Genomic DNA, 15,793 nt, shown 5'->3' with positions numbered 1-15,793 from the left:
TGGAAGTACTCCTAAAAACATAGTAATCAGGGTGGGACAAGTAGGATGGGTGAAGCAGGGTCGAATCCTTGCTGTTTGCTGATTTAAACTGCGACTGCGGTCAGTTTCAATTAGGAATTGCCTCGAGTCGAGCTGGCCTCCGGCTCTTTAACGACTTCGAAACAAATCTGCTGGTTTCGTCTGGCATCAGTGTCGACTACGTTACGATTAACGCCGCTTACCGTCGACGAAGCGACTCGATTTTAACGAGTACCGCTAATCCGTACCGTAGATCGACGAAAAGCTTCTCGTTTCTCTGTCGACACTCTGCTAATCGTGGTTGCTGCCTCGATCGACATGATTGCTATCGTCGTCTCACCTTGATGCTGTTGATTTTCTCTTTCATAAACTAAGTATTCCTCTCCTACATTCGAGATTTCGTGGAATTTTGGTTAATAAATAAATTCGAATTAAAATGTTGAATCTGTTGGATAGTTTCAAAAAGTACGAATGAGTTTTTATGAACAATTAAGTAGCAAACACGTACGATTCGTCCGAGCATTAAACCACTGAGAATTTTCTGACGAATAATAACAACAACGATGAAACTCGATGTAAAAAACTAACTGAACGACCGTGTAAATATTCATCGAACGCTTGGAAATTCATAATCCGCAACACGAATCGAGGGAACCGAGCTTTTATCCAACATAAATCGGCCTCGTGGTGACCGTGTACCTGTAATTGAATCACCCTCAGGGAAAATGGGATTTTCTATTTTCTGCCTGGATATAAGACTCATCCGCAGTGTTTGCCGATCGTTTTTATCAAATAACACGACAATGTCATTTAAGTATAAACTATTGTCAATGCTGCAATTTTCATTGATAAAGAAAAATTGCTTCATAAATAAAAGTGACGTTAGAAGTATAATAGAGGGACCTTAGAAAATTAATCAGTTATGTGGATATTATAGAAATGAATTGAAAGACAACAAAATTGGAAATCTACGTTAAAATTAATTAAAATTAAAATTTCCTTTAAATATGCCAATAATGGAATTGTAAGATACCATAGAGCTTTTCATTAAAACTTTGAAGTTTCATCTCCGTTCAGCATTCAATGGTATTTAGCAAAGTATCGACAACTATCAATGGAATAAGCGGATTCCAAGAGGTATCGTGAAGATCCTTGATAGAAAGCATTGGTAAGGATGAACTACAACCTCAAGGATTCCATCGAACTGGCAAAAGAGCCGACTTGAAATTCACCTTTTTCACCATTTCAATGAGGACACGGTTTGACGGTTGGCTGCTCCTTCGGGATTCGTGGCTTGATTAAATCCGAGATAGCTGACGGTAACAGGTGTTCACCATCGGGTGGCCTTGCTGGATCAACAGCAAACAACCTGGCCAGGATCATCCAGTTCCTGTTCACTGACTTCCTCTTTCGGCAAACTTATTTACTTTCCGGTTTCCGTAGCCGCAACAACGCCATGAAACTGTGAATCTCGCTGTTTCTCCACGGCTAGTTCGCCTTAATTAGCAGTCGATCTTTAATTAGATGCAAACTTCTGGCTTGCTTTTACTTGCAACTCTGTTGATACTGTTCTAACGGGAAATTTTGTATCGTTGCGATAACTATTGTTTAATTCGTTGGGAAGGTAACAGAGAATGGAATTTGTTGTTACCATCGACAGAACCGAAGAATCGTTAACGTTAATTAGAGTAAAATTTTCTATTTTTAATTCTATTTCATTTCTATTTCTATAAATTCTTGTATCAGTGCCAAGGGAGTTCTCTTTCTCACGTATGTATTTCCAAAAAGAATGAATCTGGCCAATTTCTGGGAATCCTGATCGTTCGTAAAAGAGAATAGGGCTTTTCATCGTGCTCGATACTTTTCAGCCAGATCAAAGCGTATTTACAAAGGTGTTTTGCACCTTTTACCGTGCCACAACCATTTCCTGTACCATGCCATTTCACTATCGACACGAATATCCCCGGATCCATACAAACGTCCCTTGATTCAGACATTTTTATCAAATGACAACGAACCTGAACATCGCTCTGCTATACGTGCTCGGAATGAAATCGTCCTCGTGTTTTTTTTGTGTTTTTTTTTCTACGAATACCGAACCCTTGTTATTTTTCCAGGCTATAAATGGCACACAATGAACCACGGAAAACACACACTAGATATAACCTTCTGTTTTTTTTTTCGATTGTTCTGTTCAAGATTTTTCAAATCATCGAAAACCTTTCAGCTTTCCTCGTTTTCTTCTTTCCTTTCTATCTAACATTGCTGTAACTATGAACTTTTTTGTAACTATGAACTAAGAACCTTAGAATGTTAGAAAATGAGAACTTAAAAATTTTAGAAAATTTTAGAGTACTAGAATATTAGAAAATTTTAGAGCATTAGAATATTAGAATATTAGGCAATTTTAGAGCACTAGAATATTAGAAAATTTTAGAGCATTAGAATATTAGAAAATTTTAGAGCACTAGAATATTAGAATCTTAGAATCTCAGAATCTTAGAATCTTAGAATCTTAGAATCTTAGAATCTTAGAATTTTAGTATCTTAGAATCTTAGAATCTTAGAATCTCAGAATAGTGAAAGGGGCAACTCTGGCCCCTCCATAGTTACCCAATGAATCAGAATTTTCTTCCTATTTCGGATTTCAAAATTTTATCAAATTAGTGGAAATTGATTTACTTTGTACCACTTAGAAACTCAACGAGCTAATATAAATGTTTCTGATACAAAGAACGGTTAATCGTCCTCTGTTCCATTTTTGTTTTTGCACGTTTCGGAGGCAGATAGGCTAGGAATACTCGAAAACTTCCCGATCGATTAATTCGGAACAAGACATTTCGTTTTTCGGCCGTTTTATCCGACGGAACGGTGCATTGTTTTTTGCAGGATGCAATTTACGAACGACAGCTCGTCCGTGTTCCCGTTGCGAGGAATCGCAATCGCCATCGCAATCGACTCGCTGCAGACAGACGTGATTAGCTTTTTTGAGCGATCTTCATCGGGTTATCCGGCCTGATTCTCGACGTTCGTATGCGAGGATGATACCTACCCAAATTCAACCCTACAGATTGGAACGAATCTTTTTTTCTATTTGCACAAACTTCATGAAATATCTCTTATCGAATTTATCTCATGGATCAATTGATTTTATGCATTGACTCTCACCCTTCGAACAAAAAATGCCGGGTAATTCAAGACCCAATCTTAAGAAAGACCAAGTTTCATACTTAACAATTCATTTCTAATGCATACTTTTTTAATTAAAAGAATCAGTACCAATCTTCAAGGCACATATGAAAATAAACAATTTTTTGGAAATTTTCAATATTTTCTATCAATGAGAGTTCTTAAGATTGTAATTATTTTCGTGAATCAAGAAAAGTATTGGCACCCTTATCTCAAAAGATCAAGTTTCATACTTAATTCTAATGCTTTTCTAATACATTCTAATTCTAATTCATTTCTAATGCTTTCTTTCTTAATTAAAAAAATCAGCACCAATCTTGAAGGCACAAATGAAAATAAATAATTTTTTGGAAATATTTAAAATGAGAAAAATAATATATTTTCAATATTTTCTATCAACGAGAGTCTTTAAGATTGTAATTATTTTCGTGAATCAAGTATTGGCACTCTTATCTCAAAGTAAATATAATATTCCATCCAGAATTTTTCACCCTAAACAAACATAGTGCTCAAGGTATATGATGGATATTTTTTCTAGAAAAAGTAATCCCTCTACCGTTTACGTAAATGTCCGCAAGTTCTTGGAGAAGATAAAAGCCCGTCACTGGGGGGTTAAAAAGAAAACATCCATGCCTCGATCTCCGCGCATCTACGGGCTCAACCCCTTTCCATGAAACACCATGATTTATCTACGTCCTGTTCTTTATCCCTTCCCGTGAAACGATCTTGTCACCATCCCCTGCTGTGTGTCACGAATCTCTTTCACCAAAAGGATTCACCCCGATGGCGTGCAATTACTGTTTTAAAAATCCGTATTCGAGGCTCGAATGCGATTGATCGATAAACGATAACCATTTTCTGAAAAATTGTTCGCAACGTGTGACGTTGATGGACGTACATTGCTTTCCCTTAAACGTCTTTTTACTTCGCAAAACATTCGCCGTAGATATGTTAGCCGAAACTGTTTTGTGAAACGCTAATAGCGTGTCGGTTGAAATTTTTCTGGAACACGCGAACGGGTAATCGTCGATGATGGCCCTATCGATAAACCTTAATTGTTTTTTGCGGGTGGAGCTGTTAGCTTTTTAAAACGATGCTTTATCGAGGTTTCGTGGCGATTTGAAATTGATGACCAAGTTGCCTCGATATCGATTGCCACCGTTGCAATTTTTTCGTCTATCCATTTTTCGCAATATGTCCAACATCTTGCAAGAAATACTGGAAATTTTTGAAACTGAACGCTCGTGTCGAGTTGTTTGAATTTATTTATTTAGAAACATCCTCCAAGAAAGAATTGAAACCCCCTGGAGGATGGAGTACCAGTGTTCAACGTTATCCAGACCAGATTTACTCTCGCGTCGAGCAACTAAGACATACAATATTCCTTATTCCAGTCACGAAGTTATCCGAACTATGAGAAAAACCGACAGCTGCTCGGAACACGAATATACCATTCCATCGTCCACGGGGAACCAATGAAACGGATGTTTTCATCCCTGCTGACAGCCCTTATCCAACGAAGGGGGATGGTCGGCTCAAGCGTTCGCGGTTCCCATCATGGAAAGAAATCCAATTTAAAGTTCACTTATCAGTCACGGAGTTACTTGTATCGAAATAATGCTATATCCATCGAGGAACGCTCTTGATACTAGGAAGATGAATCAAAGTTGAAGATAAGGGTTGGAAAAGTTCTGATGAAGAGGATATTTTCTTTCGACTCGGTGGTAAGTTTAAAACTTGTGTGTGGCTTTTGTTATTTGGGGAATTGTAAATAATAGTTGCAATAGAATGAAACAGAAGAAAGGACAAGGATACAGGACCTACAACTTTCTAAGTTCTTTCTTTTCTTGCTCGTTTTACAGAGGCTCGAGGTGCCATTCTTACCAGATGTTTTTTATGGTAGAAGAATGTGAAGAAGAACACTTACCCGGATAAAGGAACAGCCTGGATCCAATGACAGCTAGGACTCTTCTCTTCCATTGGGGAAAAACCAACCCTTTCAGTACCAGGGTGTACCCACAACGACTGTACCCTGTTAGTTCTGGCAAGGGTGATGCGGGTCCTGCAACAGAAAAATTTAAAAAAAATTAATAGGAAATTGGAATCTTATTTTTTTGGTAAAGATCAGTGCCAATAAATTTTATTCATGATTTAACCCAATATTTTTTCTTTTTAATTAAATCAATATTTAACAGGATGATATAAACTATAAATAATTTCTATGAAAATTTTATGATTTCATTTAAGAAACGAAGTAGAAAATAATACCAGCAATGTTCTCTAAAAATTGCCATTAAAGAAGCATGAAATTTTTTTAATCGTAAAGCTGAAAGCGCACGTTAACGTGTATCAACGAATTTATTATAAAGTTTATCGCTCAATGAATCGCAATTAACGTGAAATTTCATTTCATCCTGCTACAAGCAAGCTTACTTCGTGCAAGCTGTTGCAGGCTGTTGGAAAAATACGAGCCTGCTCGGTTGTCGAGAGCAAACTTCCCATAGCAGATTTCGAATTCATGAAATTGTAATTTCTTACAGTGCACCCTTTGGCGCGAAATATTAGCTCCGTGGAATTTCCTAACTTGGAGAAACATAAGGAACGTGGGGGAAAATTAAGGAGAGAAAGCAATTTTACGAAGGTCCCGGAGCATTAATATTAACGAAAAATATCGATGCAATAACTGACCGGCTTATTAAATTTTCCTTTATAAGGAATTCCCGATCGAACTAATAATGCATATTAAACGCGACAGGAGAATTTATGAATAATACAATTTGAAAACAATATATGCCAATCTTGCATCTAGTTTTCAATTGATATTTACGAAAACGATTGAAATTATAGATTTGAGAGGAGGTTTGCGCGTGACATCGGCATTAATGTTGTTTCGCGTTAGAATTCACTTTCGATGTTACCGAAATTCATCGTTAAATAACGCTTCACGGTGCGAAGCGTGCAAATCATCCCCCGGAGACGTCGCACAATGCGTACCCTCGTAACCATTATGTATATTTCATGTACAGACTCGCGCAACCGCTTGTGTGCATCAAGGTGTACAATACTTCTGATCGTCCTGTCTGCTTCAACAATTTTCCTGTCCCTTTTACAATTTCCACGATTTACATATCACGCTTCGCGTCTCCTAACGAGCGTCGTAAGATGCTTTGTCAGAGTTACTGCATCATTTTCACGGGGAAACGGGAAGAATTTGTAGCGGTAATTAAATGTAAAACAAACAGAATAATTAATAAAAATATAGAAGGCTGTTGTCGGATAATTGTTTTGTTATTTTACAAGTTTATCTGCGGGTGGTTTGATGAAACGCCGACCGAATAAAACGATTCAAATGTTCGATACAATTATCTTAACAGATTTTCATCCACTCAAAGCTGTCGAGTATTGCATAAAGCCAGGTGTTTGCTGTAGGAACCAGCATCCGATGTATCCATCGATATATTAAATGAAAATCTACCGAATAAATATTGACGTTCATGCGGCTCTCGATGTGGCTCCGTGTTTGCTCGTAGATTAACGTGCATCGGTTATCGCGAGACACCACCATATATTATAATCAATCGCCATGTACCTATATATATGTATATTAGATGTCGAGTAGGTTGAGAAGATTGTACATATCGCGAAAACTGTAGATTCTTTGTGCCGAAATAAATGAAAAATTGCAATACTATTTTCCAATCGATGCCTTTGGAGTGAATTATTCTAAGCCATAGATAAAGGGTTGAGTTTAATTTCATTTTAATTTCATATTTACGTAGCAATAAGTAAGGTAACTTGATTCTTTCTGCTCACGTGAAAATCCTTCACCAAGGAGCTTTTACAGGTGCAACTAATTACAGGATGCGCTCTGATCCTGTTACACTGTGACTATGCTTTTAATGGCTTACCAGCCAGCCGCGTCATCATCGTGTCATCAGGTTAATTGCGTTAGCCGAGCACTTCGTCATCTCACCACCGAGTATCACTGTTCTGTTTCACTGTACTTCCTTTTATCCCTGATGTTTCGACATACAACATAGACAAACTTCTCGAATGGTGTGACAGGAAGACGTGTTAATTAACGACTGGGTGCAATCACATGTGGTTATCAAAATTTCTATCGGTGAATGATATGTAATTATGTAATTATATTACATAACTAAAGGTATAGAGCGGGAAGAATATTTCTTAGAAATTCGTCCCTTTGAATATAATTAATTAAAATGTTGGTTATTAGAGTGGAAAAACACACCGATACATCAGTTAATTAAAAAATGGAGAATTTCATAATATTTTGTAGTTTCATGCGTTCCAATTTCGTATTTTAATTACAGAAATGTTATATTAATTTTTACAAAAATAAAGAACGATTGGACAAGCTAATTTATTTTACAACCTTCAATCATTTATTTCTCACTTAAAGGCAAATATGTATCTAATTATTTAAATAATAGAACGAAAGTATCTTTTCAAGATTCTCATAATTCTTTTTAACAAGTTTTTACCTACTTTCAAGCATCAGTAACTTTCAGTCAATGACCAAGTTCGTTCGCTTCGCTTCCTGTAAAAAGTTTAACCCCTTCGCCGTCTCGAGTAATCATAAACATCCCTTTTCAAAGAAGTTCGACTAACAGTCAATTAAACCGGCAAGATGGTCGACGCGGAAAACTTTCGGTCGATAAACTATCGACTTTCGTCGGGAACTTGTTCCAGAAGCTGGTGAAATTTCGCGCGACCCTGCGAACTTGCTTCAATGTAATTTTCGAAATGGACCAACTGTATCAAGTATTTGCGTCGAGCTGCGTTAGTTCTGTCTCTAACTTTCATCTACAGTTCCATTTGTCATTGCATCGAAGTTACAAGGAACAACTTTTCAGCTAGAAATTTTCCCCTCAACGTGGCTGATAACTTTTCCTCTAAATATTTATTAATTCCAGATGGACATTGTTCGTGTAAACAATAATTAATCAGGAGAATTTGAATATCGAATAATTCTCAAACTGAAGATATAGAAAATTGAAACAGAAAATCGGTGTGAAATTTATTAAGTTTCCTAAAAAAAGAAAATTTCTAATCCAATGGCAAGTTCGCGTGCAGCTGCACAGTTCTACGCTAATTAGAACATTATTGTCGCTATTATTGAGCAATTTCAAGGCATCTGTGCCGTCGCTCCCGTAAACTCCAAGCACATTATACCAACTTACGTTACACAATTTGTCGGCATAATTAAGTTAAAGCAGTTACGCTGTACGTGGTTACGTGATACCTTGGACCCTGCCTCTTTTTCTCCTCCTTTACCTTGATTTTCTACAGAAAAACCAGCTTCTATTCAGTAGATATCATAGATACTCATAGCATATTTTCGGTGCTCATTATTCAATCCTTTAAACTTGAATGTAGATAATTTTGATTTTAAAAATAGAATCGAAAGAGGATCTCATTAAAAATAAATTACCCACACTCAAAGGGGTGGGATTAAAAATCAGGATTTATAACTTCAACTGCTAAAATATGCAATGTCTCTTTATACCTACGATAAACTGCAAAAGCTAGAATTAAATTTGTCGAAAAATTAGTAGAATATTTTAAACGTGAAAATCGTGGAGCATCGTTTCACTGGGGGAATAAATTTCGCTCTTGGGAAGCAAGAAAAATTTTTTGACTGATTAATAAATTATTATGATTTTAAACGCTACCTTTGACGCAAGGAATAAAGTGCAGGTAATATATAGATTATTTGAATACAAGAGAATGTTGCATATAAAGCAATTATAAATGGAACGATTGCTCCCTTCGGATACGCTGCACTTTATTCTGCTCCCTTAGTGTTCTCTCTTTGAACATTCGCTCGAAATATTCTACTACGTCGATGTTATCTACACTTCTCTGTACTCATTGTTCCTGCCTCGTTATGCCCTTAAGAACAATTTCAGCCTGTACGAGCAAACACGTACGCTCGCTATCGTCGTTCGCAGTTGCTTCCAAGCACGCATATTCTTAGAAGGGAAATAAATGTCAAAAGATAGGAAAGTTTAGTGCGAACAAAGAGAAAATGTAAGAAAAATTTTATACAGCCCTTAGAGATTTTATGCGAAAATTAAATTGTGTTATACAGCCAAGGAAATAATTATTTTATTTCTTTTTAAAAAAAGATGCTGTGCGATAGACAACTGATAATGTCAATAATTTAATTTCTCCTTTCTACGTCTTTTACTAACCATGTCAGAAGGTTAATTAACCAACGTAGAAGCCGGTAACGTTACTAACGTTGTTTCGGTTCAATTGAAACGTGTGGCAAAAGCGTTTCATACTGAGCTGTCCAACACATTGAACCGTCCGGCTTCTATCAGAGGCTGTCCACGCGAAATTCAAACCTTTCAATGCAACTTGCCTCAACTAGTTAGACGCAATTTCCCTACCCGAAGAAGACGTCCATCGTTTTCGGTGTTTCTGTGTGACCGGAAGATCGATCGAAGGCCGGAGAAACCCCGTCTGATACAATTATTGACCTACTGCCTTCAACAGGGTTGTTAATTAATTTCGAATCTAACAGGGGTGGGACGATATTTCTTGCAGGGTGTTTTTAAATATACTATGGATTAAAATTCCAAAATTCAAAGGATCTAAGACTAAAATTAAAAATTAAAAAATTCTAATATTCCAAAATTCTAGAATTCTACTGTTTGACACTGCAAATAAAATCAAGGGACTTGCTTGCAATTTCAATGGAGGTGAACAATCAAAATGTTGAATCATTAGAATACTGTTCAATCGTTAGAGATTGTTTGTTACTTTGCTCATTGTGTTTCATGCGAAAGCTGGCAAACTCTCCCTCTCTAATTTGTTAAATTTGTAGAAACAAACGAGAGCGGTATCGATAACGAGCGTACGCAGAGGAACATCAAAATTCGCGCCGATAATGAATCCAATTTCGCAGGGCGATACATTAATCAACGTAATGGAGAGGCGATCTTCGTTCGCGCCCAACGCGAAACAATGCGCCTCGTTTCGATACTGATCAGCTGACGTTCGATGTTTGACAGCTTCCGGTGAAGCGAGTTTGATAAACCGTCGTATAATTGGCAGCTTGTAAGGAGCACCCTGTTCCAAAGTGATCAAACGCTTCCTGATCACTTGTAAGATGATAACTCGATTAATGATAACTTCATAATTATACAGAAATAAATATTTTTTCTTTTTTTCTTTTTAATTTATATTGAGTTTCTTTCATGGCATATTTTCTATAGATTCATATTTGGGTATAATTTATTTTAAAATCCTTCATTATTCACGTTATTTGTAATAATTATAACAGGGAATAATTAATAGGATCAGCTGTTCAAACGACACTGTAATTTTTTATATAAATTATATCGTGTTTCGCATTAAACCAGGAATTAATCAAAACAGAAAATTATCCCGGTAACAATAACTTGTTCGTGGAGAAAAAAACTTGTATCAATTTCAACCCCATGGAGGATTAAATATAGCCAAGCAAGCCGCGTTTATTCCGCGGCAAGCTACAATTTATCTTTATTATTTCAATTCACGCGAGTATTTCCACGTTTATTATGTTAACTCTATTTCGTTATGGTAGAGAAAAGCACGCGATCGAGCGATGGTATATGGTCAATTTCGAGAGGAAAATGGTTCATTTTTTATTTTATGCTTCTATCTCTAAAACTGTTATTGTTTTATTTATAAACGAAGATATAAATAGAACTGAATTAATTTTTAAAAATTTAATAGCAATACCTAACAAATGAATTGAATAAATTCCTCAAAATTAGTCTTCCAAAGACGGATTTCCAAACTTCCAAATAAATAATATAAAACATGAATAAAAGAAGTTTGGTTTTAAAACTTTCATCTGCCGCAGTGTTGCAGTATACGTGAAAATTTCAAGAGCAGATCGATTTTACGAATTTCTGACGTGAATTAGACGCTACTAACATGCACTCAGCAACAGAGAAACTTTTGCAACTATATTTGACTAACAAGAGGGTCGCAGGATGTTCGGCTCGCCAATGTGGCTCAAACTTTCCGCGTAGTTCACCGGTGCATAATCAGCTACTGAATGCATCCAATGCACCACTCTCCTATTCTTGATGCACTAATTTTGCAACAAAATCGAGTTTCGAGTTCTGTGCTTGAAATGCATGCAATAGGCATTTATCAAGAGAATTGCCTAAAGAGCACGTTAATTTTCAGTGATTAAAAATGATCATTATTTTTCATTTATTTTAAATTTAATTTCAATTTAAAAATAAGTTCGACGTTGATTGTTCTAATATTAATGATTTTATAAAACTGCAAAATCATTTTATTAATATATATGATATTTCTGGCGTCGATCGAGGGGCTGATTAACACTTTAACCCAAATAGTTGTCAAAATTAGCAGCTGCTTCCGAAGCAAGGTTTAAGCGAAGTTCATTGTCCTGCGGTGTTCCTTAATGTTCCAAAACTTCGATCAACGATGAAATTGTCATGAATTTGAGCGGATCAGGGCATCGCGAGTTAGACTAGAGCTCGTCCTCGTTGGATCGGAACTTTCCAAGTGAAATTCCGAACTGTTGGCCGGCCTGTAATCGGCATTTAACGTTTTCGGCTTAGCCATACGGCTAGGGTCGTTTTCCTGCCAAGGCGAATGCCTCGTTTCCGGAAGTTCCGACGTGGAAACTCTCAGTCGTTAGCGGTTATTATGGTTAAACATAGTCGCTCCCATGGCTATATGAATCTAGTCGAATGAATTTACTGCTCTAACGATAGCCAATTAATAGGTAGTTAATTAACCTTTCGTTATATGATTTCATAAAAAAATAATTAAGAGTCGAACATGTACCTATTTTGAAATTGAAAATAAATAACTGAAGAGTGAAAAATGTAAACTGTATTTTTGTATTTTAACGACAATAATCTTGTGTTAATTATTTAACGAAGACAACGAGTCTCTGCGAAAATCACGAAGCGTGTAAAGTGGTCGATTCAAAGAGGGGTTAACTTTTTACCTTCGACGCAGGCAGAATTTTATCATTAGCCAAGCCATTAAATCAGAAAACTTGGCGAGCGAGTTTTAACACGAGATCTCGAGTTTCTCAAGCTGAAAGCTCAAAGCAATCGCTCGTTTCTTAATAAGCAAATTGCTCGTCATTCGATCCATCTTCCCACCGTCCTCTAGATACTTTTTCTTTTAAAACGAACAATTTCAAACTCAAGTAGAAAGTTTCATAAATTTTCCAAGAAAATTAATAATGACTTCCTAGGATTTTCTTGGAACTCTATAAATAAATTCATAATTATCACCCTCAAAGGGAGAAAATAGAGATAGGTGGTTTCTGGAAGTGTGCAAAAGTCGAAAAATTTCGAGTTATTTTGAAAAATAATATTATTTAAAAAGGTTGCAAAGATTCATTAGGAACCTGTCAAGAAGTTAAATTAGAAAATTTATAAAATCGTGGACCGATCACCAGAATGAACCATTTACGAACTCCACCCAGTTGCTATAACTCATTACAAACATTTTCAGATGAAACTATTGTTGGACGTTAATCGATCGATCAACTAACCGTACAGTTTAACACGACTGAATTTCTCATCGTGAATGTTCTCTAACGGAAATCGGATGTGTATTGTTCACGATAACTTTACACGGTGGCACCGTGTGTTTCTGGCATCACGTTCAACGCATATTTACATCCAGCCCGTGTAACTGTAATTCTGTTTACTTGCACGCAAATTTTAACGATCTCCAATCATTCATCGTGAAATTACGATTATTTGCGTGGGATTATCTTTAGGATATTCTTCGTTATAATTTATTTGGAAATTAAAGGTATTAATTAACCTTTGATCAATTAAGCCAGAGTCAATGAGGACTCTTTCAATGGGCCAAAAATAAACCGATAATTAACTGAAGTGCTGAATATCAGCTAAAAGTTATCCACGTATTGAACGTTTTAGAAGTATTATAGAAGCAGGAAATAAAATAGAACGTCGTTCTAGAAAGGAGGACAAAATTTACACCGAAATGGAAGTTGGTCTGATACGGAACCGGAAGTGAGATGGCACTGAGTTAGAATTAGAATAGAAGTCAACTGGAACCAATACTAAAATGCTACTAAATCGATGACACTCGATGCTATTAAAAGAACGGTATTTCTGAGAAATTTATAAGTTTAATTGTTAACAAACAAATCTATTTAGCTACGTAACAAATATTTTATTTAATAACATAATTATCACCGTTCAAGTAGATTAATACAATTAATTTTCTCTTATACAGTATCGTTTCAATGATATATTTATCGACATTTTGCAATTAGCGTGATTGAAACATGTAATCACGCGATTGCAATCGATCAATTGATGAAAATGTTTAAATGGATCTTGCAATTACCATCTACCACTTAATGTTACATTCATCAGAGCTGCTTAATTAAAATTTTCTTCCCTAATTCGATATATGTATTTAATAAATTCAGGGGTTTCATTATCGACAAACTTTTACTCGATATTTTGAAATTTGTAATCGACCTTTTATAATTACGAGTCATGTGTGAATCGGTGTGAATCAAAAGGGTGGGTAAACTATTGTTTACCTTCTTCTGTTTTCTAAAAGTATCTAATTAATTTTAATTAATTTACCTAATTAATTAAAATTAGGGTTGATATTCTGCGAAATGGCACCTCGTGTCACTAATCTCGCGGTAAAAGCTTAACCCTAATCAATTGTTCTGAACAGAAAGCGGACGAAGAAGCATAGCAAAAGAAAAGTGAAGAATAAATGTCTAGCTATTAGTTAAAGCAATGTTATTCGAGGATGAAATCGTACTCACCCACGTGGAAAGCGATGAGGTGTCGTAACTCAGGATCGACTCCGAGCCGAGACCGTCTGGATACGTCCTGGTAGCCAAGCTTTTGGAGAAATTGATCCTGTATCTCCAGCGGCTTCTCCTCCGAAGCCAATCTCCTTCCAGACTCGCCTCCGTACTGAAAACCGAGCGTAATCTCTTAATGGATTTTATTATCGAAATTCACGGCTTCGAATCGTCGGTTAATTTCCTCGGATGAAAAAAAAGAATTTCTGACTCGCCGCATTTAAATATGCATCGAATTATAATAATATGTATTTTACAATTTATCAGTAGCTACTTTTCTTATCTTATATTTTCAAATTGCAAATCTTCAACAAGCCGTCTATAAGTCACGGATATTCATAATGAAGCTCGGCGAGGAGAGGAAGTCGATAACCGAGGCGCGGAAAAATATTTTTTAATTAACCTGAAGGGTGAAAGGGAAACGCGGCCTCTCGCTTCGATCCGGAAAATTCTCAGCGAACTTTCGAACAGTTTCTAGCCGTTGAAATTAAGATGAAACGCGAAACTGGTACCCGCGTCCGAGTTAATTCGTTTAAGAAGATTTACGCGTAAAGCTCGTTCTTCATCGCGAAAGCAAACAGCAAACGGCGATGTTTTTCGTTCAGAAGTAACGCCAGATGTTCGGACATTTTAAGATAGTTTCGTAATAACATCTAACATATAAGGATTTATAACAAAATTAGCGTTATTTGAAATCATTTTTGAAAAAGAAACAAAAGAAGAATAAATATAAAATCAGCTGATTGGAAAGGTTGCAGTATCCAGGTGCAAGTAAAGAAACGAGGATATCGGATGATGAATTGCAGGGAGAAAGCGAAAATAGCAGAGAAAAATTGAGTGATCGTTCGAACAACGGGGAAGAAATAAATGGTAACAGGTTCGAAGTTAGCGAGAGAAGAAAGGAACGGTAAAAGAAAGCTGAAGGTTTAGGGATGAAAGGAGGGAAAGAAAAAGCTGAACGACTCGAACGGTTTCAGTTCGAACATCCCCGGTAAAGTCAACGAGAAAGCCTTATTTTCGTTCGATAGAAGCGACCTTATCGATCCGAGCTACCTGCATCTCACAGGAGACCCTCGGGTAATTAACGAAACTCATTAAAAACGGCGAGATATATCCCTCCTAGAAGATTCTCATCATTTCGAAATACTAAGCTGCATATCAACTATCGAGTCTACTACAAAATCATGATATAAATGTATAGCAAAATGGCAATATTTGGAATATTCCATTCTAATTTCTTTTAAGAAATTATTTTATTTATTAGAAAAATTCAAACGTGACAATAAATTATTGTACGAACAAAAAATTAACGAGTTCTACTTATTTTTCTTTTAATAAGCGTGCTTTAATTGAAAGGTGTCGTTTAATTAACACCTTAATTCCAAGTTGTGCTCAAGTAAGCAAGATCGTGACTAACAATCAAATTTTCAGTCATTTATTTTCAAATCCAATTTACTGATAGAACGGAGGTGTTCTTTAACAAGCGACTAAAAATTTCGACAAGTTGTTGGCCAGTTCACAAACAGCAATTTACGAACTGGTACATTTAACGAGCCCTGTTTACGGTCAGACCTTGTTTAACGATTGTTCCTTCGTGTGCAGCAACGTTACTAAACGATTACCACTTTGGCCATCCCTTTTTATAACAATTGCTTCGTCCGCGAGAGGAAGGGAACGAGTATTTCATTTAATGGTCCACGATAAAGT

General features: G+C 36.3%; 1 protein-coding gene across 2 annotated transcripts in view; it reads right to left on the bottom strand.

The window, feature by feature from the left end:
- Positions 1-15,793, bottom strand: part of LOC114874981 (PH domain leucine-rich repeat-containing protein phosphatase 2) — a 99,306-nt gene that overhangs the window by 35,401 nt on the left and 48,112 nt on the right. For both annotated transcript variants that reach the window (XM_029184793.2, XM_029184794.2), the window contains 2 exons: positions 14,045-14,198; positions 5,135-5,269 (listed from right to left, as the gene is read on the bottom strand). In XM_029184793.2, coding sequence (XP_029040626.2) covers positions 5,135-5,269; positions 14,045-14,198 — 289 coding nt within the window. The remainder of the gene's footprint in view (positions 1-5,134; positions 5,270-14,044; positions 14,199-15,793) is intronic.

The sequence above is a fragment of the Osmia bicornis genome, chromosome 12 (assembly GCF_907164935.1).
Source record: "Osmia bicornis bicornis chromosome 12, iOsmBic2.1, whole genome shotgun sequence".
Taxonomy (NCBI): Eukaryota; Metazoa; Arthropoda; class Insecta; order Hymenoptera; family Megachilidae; genus Osmia; species Osmia bicornis.
Note: the sequence above shows the minus strand (reverse complement) of the source record. Positions and strands in the feature narration are given on the sequence as shown.